The 7187-nt window shown below is 40.4% G+C and overlaps 1 protein-coding gene across 1 annotated transcript in view; it reads right to left on the reverse strand.

Annotated features, from left to right (window-relative positions):
- The window catches only part of RUNX1T1 (RUNX1 partner transcriptional co-repressor 1), a 57539-nt gene extending 52494 nt beyond the window's left edge, over nucleotides 1-5045 (reverse strand). Inside the window, exons 1-2 of the mRNA XM_008689135.2 lie at nucleotides 4910-5045; nucleotides 2616-2857 (exon numbers count right to left, since the gene is read on the reverse strand). Coding sequence (XP_008687357.2) covers nucleotides 2616-2857; nucleotides 4910-5024 — 357 coding nt within the window. The 5' untranslated portion in view covers nucleotides 5025-5045. The remainder of the gene's footprint in view (nucleotides 1-2615; nucleotides 2858-4909) is intronic.
- Between the last annotated feature and the right edge of the window lie 2142 nt (nucleotides 5046-7187).

A 7187-nucleotide genomic window follows, 5' to 3' on the forward strand; every position in this document is an offset into this window, starting at 1 on the left:
ACTGCTCCGCCCACTTTTTTGAGTAGTACCTTTTCTTTTTATGAGAAAGTGTGGAGGCACCAAATTCTAAATTTTTCATACCTCTAAACTCAAAACATCTTCACATGAAACCATGTTGATTCAACACTAACTTTCTATCTGTAACAACAGAGATCGGGGAGTCCTTTTTTTTTTCCATTTTGTCTCAATGGCTTGTTTTCTAAAGCCATGCCAGTTGTTTTGTCCATTAACCTGTTCCTACTAACAGTTCTTCTAACTCCATCTAAGTTAACAGCATAAGGTGATTCATTATGAATGACTACCTGAGTTCAAGTCACAGGCCTGTCACCACAGTTGGGTCACCCTGTATATTTTACTTCTGTAAACCTCAGTTTCCCCATGTGTAAAAGGTGTATAAAATCACTACCCCTAAGGACAGTCCCAAGATTTAAATAAAATGGCATGCATAAAAGCCTGCAGTCAGATGCTCCAAGAAAGAAAGAAAAAGAAAGAAAGAAAGGAAGGAAGGAAGGAAGGAAGGAAGGAAGGAAGGAAGGAAGGAAGGAAGAAAGAAAGAAAGAAAGAGAGAGATCTGTTCTCTATTAAACAAATTGCTGGTTGCCAAAAAGGAAGGGGTGGGGGAAATGGGCAACTGGGTGAAGAGGGGTGTGGGAGATACAGGTTTCCAGTTATGGAATGAAGAAGTCACAGGAATAAAAGGCACAGCATAGGGAACATAGTTAATAATATTGTAACAGTGTTGTATGGTGGTAGATGGTAGCTACACTTAGGGTGAGCAGAGCATAACATATAGAAGTTGAATCATTATGTTGTACACCTGAAACTAATGTAATATTGTGTCGACTACATTCAAATAACAAAATTTTTTATAAAATCCATTCTCCATTCACTTTTGAAAAATTTTCCCTGCCTGCCTATTACATGCAAAGCACTATTAATTAATGCCTTCCCCTAACTTATCTTCTTAAAGTTTTTAGATAAATACGTATCTTAAAAAAAGTATTGCACTCAAAAGTATGCCACTTTTAATATGTGGGAAATTGACTTAAAGTTACCAAATTTTTCTGCAACTGAAGTTATGGAAACCACTCTTGGAGACCATATCATATTTATAAAACAGTTTTCAAAAAACCATTTTTTGTTACAAAGAACATATTCACCATTTATGTAACACAATCACTGCTTTGGATTTATTCCGTGGCTTTTAGGTTTAATTTATTTGTGAGTTGCAAAGCCTATTATGCAAAACTCAAGAATGAATAAAAAGGAAAAGATAAGTGATTGACAAAATTAACTGCAGTATGCTGACACAGTTCCTGTCCTGGAAGAGCAAGGTGGAGCTGGCAAATTGTGGGAAACGCAACAGCTTTTTGTTCTTAAGAGTGCAGAGTGGAGGGAGGTAAGAGTTAAAAAAAGTGAATTGCAAAATCTCTGTCAAATGTGAGTTATTGTGATCTGAAGCATGTCTACTGCACTAGACTCTCACCCAGCCTTTAATTCTGGGGCTTCTTTTGCAAAAACGCAACTAGTACGGCTTTGCCCATGATACATCCACATCACAAAAATGAATGATCTATTTCAAGAGAAAGGAAACTGGCGCCTGTCACCTGAATTTGAGTTCTGCCATAAGGGCTGAATATGTGACTGACAGCTTCTCCATGAGTCGGTTTGCTATGGGAAAACTGCCTTCCTAAATAAAAATCCTCTACTTATATAGAAAATCACAGTATGTGTAAAAGTGATGGAGGACCCCCCCAAAATGATATATGTTCTCATGTCCAGTGTGATAATGTGCAGAATATAGACTCATGTGCCAAAAATCAACACTTCTGTTTTCAAACTAATGGTTTAAGTAATTCTACCTATAACAAAGGATTGTGTTTTTTTTTTCTTTTTAACAATTAGTGGTTAGGAGGGGTTGGGGGAGGGGAAATTGGGACATTATTGTTTAATGGGTACAGAGTTTCAGTTTGGGATGATGAAAAAGTTCTGAAGACCGATGGTGGGGACAGTTACACAACAATGTGAATGCAGTTAATGCCACTGAACCATCCGCTTGGGAACAGTTAAAATGGTCAATTTTATGTTATGTAGATTTTACCACAATAAAAATTTTTAAAAATGTTATTAGCCTCAAAAATGAAAACACATAGAGAAGAATGTATTCCTGGTTATAAATCCTTGTTCATGTAGACTGATTATAATCTCTCAAAGCAACTAGGTCAAAATGAGCACCCAATTAGATTAAGTGAATCATTAACATAACAAAAACATTTTGTCATTGTGGAAAGCCACTAGTCATGCCAAGAGGTTATACCTATGGAATTTTACACACACACACACACACACACACACACACACACATTAATGGCTAAGAAAATAATAAATTTGTAGAACCTTATCTTCATTAGTCAAATAGTAAAAGAAACCACGGTGGGCGTCCATACATAACACATGCTTGAGAACCCTGTTACTACAGAATTCTCAGACTTACATGCAATCTCCAGGTGTAGCATATATTAGACCAAAACACCCGGGAGAACAGTCTGCATTCTGAATCTCCCACGCACACTATCCCTTACCCCAGACAACTGGGCTCATTTCCGTTTGCTTACCACCAGTCCTAGTACGAGGGTGCGGACTCGCTCTCCTATCTCTGGAGAAATGTCATTGCCAAACTGCTGCAGGGTCGTAAGGAACCGTTTCAGCTTACTGAGCTGCCTGGCCCCGCAGGCTGGGGGCAGCTGCTGATTAGCCAGAGAAGAAGAGGAAGAAGAGGAAGGCCCATTGCTAAAGCCATTGGGCGGCGAGGGGGCGCCATTCAAGGCTGTGGGTGAATGGCTCGTGCCATTAGTTACTGTCAGGAGCACAAAATCAGAAAGAAAAAATAAATAAATAAAGTTACAGGGAATATGCACAAGGAAATCATAACCAAGCTTCATTCCCTTTAAATCGGGTGGATGTTGTGATTTAACCACTGTTGGGACTTTGCTGTAAAATGCTTTGGCGTCACAGGATTTCCACAGGTTCGGGGACTGTGTAAGTAAATGGGTCTAACTGCTCACCCTGCATGAGGGTCTTCTACACGGAAGCTGGTAATACATGGGGGTCGGCTGTAACACGGGGACAGCCCTGCCTCCCATGTGCACATATGCCAACCACCTGAGATGTTTCAAACACACAACAAACAGCGCTGGGATGTCAGCCTTTTGTCACAGGCTTACATCAATATAACGGGACCATTCCTGTCTCAACTGTTCCCCCGGAGAAAGTGTACATTTGGTGGAGACTAAATTTATCACTGAACATTTTTAATCATGTTTTGTACACACAACTGACAGCTGTGTTTATAGAAATAAGACTTTCAAGTTTTAACCTTATACCACCCAATTAGAAGGCTATTTTCTCCCCCTCATATTTCTGAACCACTTCTTTAGGGAAAATGCAAATTTTACATAAGAAGCCAAATGGATATGGTAATTATCAAAGAGTTATTTCAAGACATCGAAAAGGGACATCTCATTCCAACTAATAGCATGGATTGGTGGTAATGTGATAACTTCATTTCCGATAAAATGTATTTGAACATCAAGATAATTCGTAAGAACAAGACTAGAAAATTTGAGACATTTCTCACTAAAGAAAATGTTGAAAATATGATTTTATCATATTAAATCAATTAATTCGACAAACTCATCTTTAGCAAACCCATCTTTTTAATATCATTTTGACAGATTATCAACAGGGGTTTGAGGATGTCTTAAGTACTCTATTATTATTAAAAGTTTCAAGATAATGAAATGGTCCCTTGTCCCAAATGAGCGCCAAAGCAACCTGTCATGGAATGATTGCTCCTCTCACAGGAGACATCTGCCTACCCCTGTGGCTCTGGGTAACAGCAAACCAAATACAAGATGACAGGGTTATAACTCGGCACCGCTGCAGCCTCCTGCTCCTTCCACGTTTGGAAAGGTCTTTTAAATGGCAGGGCTGTGTATTCAGCCAATCCCTTCTAATCCCAGGGATCTATCTGTTTTTGCCTGTTAGTTATTTTTCATTCATATAGACTTCATGGCACGTGGTCTGTAAATAGTATTATCTGCAACCGATAGCATTTATTAGTTTCACAAATCCTCTATGACCATTTTAACCAGGATCCTGAGATTGACTGAAAACAAAGCTATCCACTACCCCTACTGGAATATACAGGAAAGGAAGAGAAGTTGCTGTTCGGTCAGAATGTTCTGTCCCTTCCTGGGACAACACAAAAAGCAATACACATCCCTGACTCCGAACACAAGGCCTGAGCCGAGCTGGAAGGGAGGAAAGGTTTAATCAATATCTGACAGGTTCGGGACCAGAAAGATGCTGCTTTTTTCAGGAAGTTTTCTGTACGTGACTGTTGCCTAGAGCAATAGCCCTTCTAACTTAAGGATGCTAGGTTTTACTATTATTTGTAAATAACAGAAGAAAGTGGTATTAGAAGATCAGAAGTGACCTGGAAATAACTGTAGGGTATTAACATGTGCCAAGTCAAAACGCACAAACTAAAATAAGGAGCTACATGTTAAGTCAACTGAAAGTTAACGGTGATAACAAATGGAGTCGCAGACCCAATGAATGCAGTATTCTTCACCGCTGAAATCAAAGCAGACTACAACTGTGAGGCAGAAATGAAAAGGCAGGCAAATATTGGCGGTCATACAAACTATACCCAAGATGCTATATGTCTGCAAAGGCTCAACAGCTACTCAACCAGCAACTGAACGATTTGGAGGGGGTTGGGGGAGGGGTGCTGCACTTCTGTGTAACACATTGATGCTGGATCTTATTTTCCCTTAATTTTTATTTGCAGGAAAAAAAATTAGACTTCAAAATGTAAACAGGAAATGCAGAAATGCCTACTCACAAGTCGTCGGTGTAAATGAACTGGTTCTCGGAGCTCCTTGAGTTGTGGGGGGAGGGGGCATGGTGGGAGGAGTCAGCCTAGACGGGGTCTTCACATCCACAGGTGAGTCTGGCATCGTGGAGTGCTTCTCAGTCCGATCTGGAGGACGCCACCATGAACAGGTTATTTTCCTCCTTAAGCACCTTCGTTGTTTTGTTTTGTTTTTTTTAAGTGGGGTTCATCTTTTTTACAAGCAAGTGAACAGAAGAACTCTGACACCTCCTATCAATAAAGTAGGCTTATCTACTGAAGTTTAAATCAGGACTTTATCATCCAAACCCCACTTAAGAAAGTGTAGCACAGATGGCAGGACCTCATTTGTAACTGGGTTATTTTACATCCTATTGTTATTTCTGGCTTGGGCAGATGCTACCGTGGTAGTGTTATATGCAACAGCACAACTTCACTGCAAGCTGAAGCCAACATTAGCAACAGCTAAAAAATAGATGGGGAAGTAGAATGGTAAGAAACCCTTTAGCTCAGAAACGACACAAATCTGCAGCTCTGTTATGCAGGTGAGATATGCCTAGGAGCCAACATTTTGCAATGATTTTTTCGTAACACCTGCCATTCCCTCTTCGCGCTTACTTTCTGGCCTGTTAGGTGAAGCGGGTTATGTCTCCCAGGTACACTTCTCACTTCAGTGTCGCTCTGCCCTATTTGAAAAATCACCACTACGTAAATGCTGTCTTTTACACAATGAAGGTAAACTAATTTACTCAGAATTTGTGAGTTTACAACCCACCGTCTTAAAAACATGAGACCAATACTTCAATTAATAATCTCACTCAGAATGAGAATGGAAAAGTTTCCAAACTGAGAACTAAAAAGAACTAAAGGCCCTCCCTGTATCTTTTCATGAGTATGTGACAGATATGGCGAAATCTCCTGATTACCCAGTAATGAACATTTGAGCTTCAGGACTGTTTTCTACTAAATAGATTCTTTCCTTTGAAATTTCGAGCTGTTTTTTTCTCAAATCTATTTATCAAAGCGACAGATCTCTAGCAAAAAAGGTTTCATTTGTTTCTTCAGATCCAATTTTCTGCAATCACTGTGTGCCTGTGCATGCGTGTGCACCCCCACCCCCACCCCCCAAAATGTCTGAGGCGCCTCTTACAGTCTCAGGTGCAGATATTTCCCGTTTGGACGATTTGAAAAGTAACACAGACGACTGATCAAGAATGAGTCTTCTAAAACCTTATGATAACCATAGGGAGAAATTCTCAAAAATTACTTCAAAGTCTCTATTTGAAAAATGAAAAATCCAAACTACTACTAAGGCAATTCCAAACCCAGCTCACACCTTTATTCAGAGCCGATTCGTAAGACTTGGGTAGCAACAGAACATAACATTTTAAAGCTGAAATAATGTTGATACCGTCTGAGGGAAACTGTGACAGAAGAGTAAAAACATAATCATCCTTCTAAGAACAGCATTTTGATAACCTAGTAGCCGGGTCTCTAATTCTTAATCTCGACTGCTGGCTGAGAAACAACGAACGTCCCTCTTCAGTAAATAAGTGTTCTGAGTGAAATGACGGTAAAAACACACCATGGAGAGCATCTCTACCTTTATCTTCCTGTTCAAAACTCATCTTCGTATGGCAATTCCAGAGCATTTAACACCCAGAATCAGTAAATCCCTTATTCTAGAAAAATACAGAAGTTAGGCAGGTTTAAAACCGCTTCTTCAACAGTTAAAATCCCTGCACAGTCTACTCACCTCAACCAACCTCAGCAACAAGGGAATAAATAGCTTTCCGCTTATGTTGCAGCTGAGGCTACGTAGAGGTACGGCAGCAAATACAAGTCTCCCTAAATAAAGGCAAATATTTCTGTCATGCCAAGGAAGGAGGGATAGAGGGAGGCTTGCCAGAGTCGGCTGGGAGATAACAGTGGGAACTGCTGGTCCATCTGGTTTTCATTCTGCTAACACTCACGCTGAACTGTGAGAGAAGGCAGTCCAGATACACAGATTTGAAGCACGTGGTTGCACAGACAGAGAAAGGAAGAGCAGGAGGGGGGAAGGGGAAATGGGAATAATGCAAAAATAAATAAATAAAGCAACGGAAGGAAAAGAGAAGAGAGAAAAGACCAACACAGGGAGAAAAGAGCCTACGTGAAGAGAGAGGTCCTCGGGATGGCTTCGTCTACCCCCAAAAATGCTGAGCCTCCGTGGGCACGGCCCCTACACCAGACTTGCCTCGATGGACCTCCTGAGCAAAAACCTAAACTG

Source organism: Ursus maritimus, unplaced genomic scaffold, assembly GCF_017311325.1.
Source record: "Ursus maritimus isolate PB19 unplaced genomic scaffold, ASM1731132v1 scaffold_9, whole genome shotgun sequence".
In the NCBI taxonomy this organism is placed as follows: domain Eukaryota; kingdom Metazoa; phylum Chordata; class Mammalia; order Carnivora; family Ursidae; genus Ursus; species Ursus maritimus.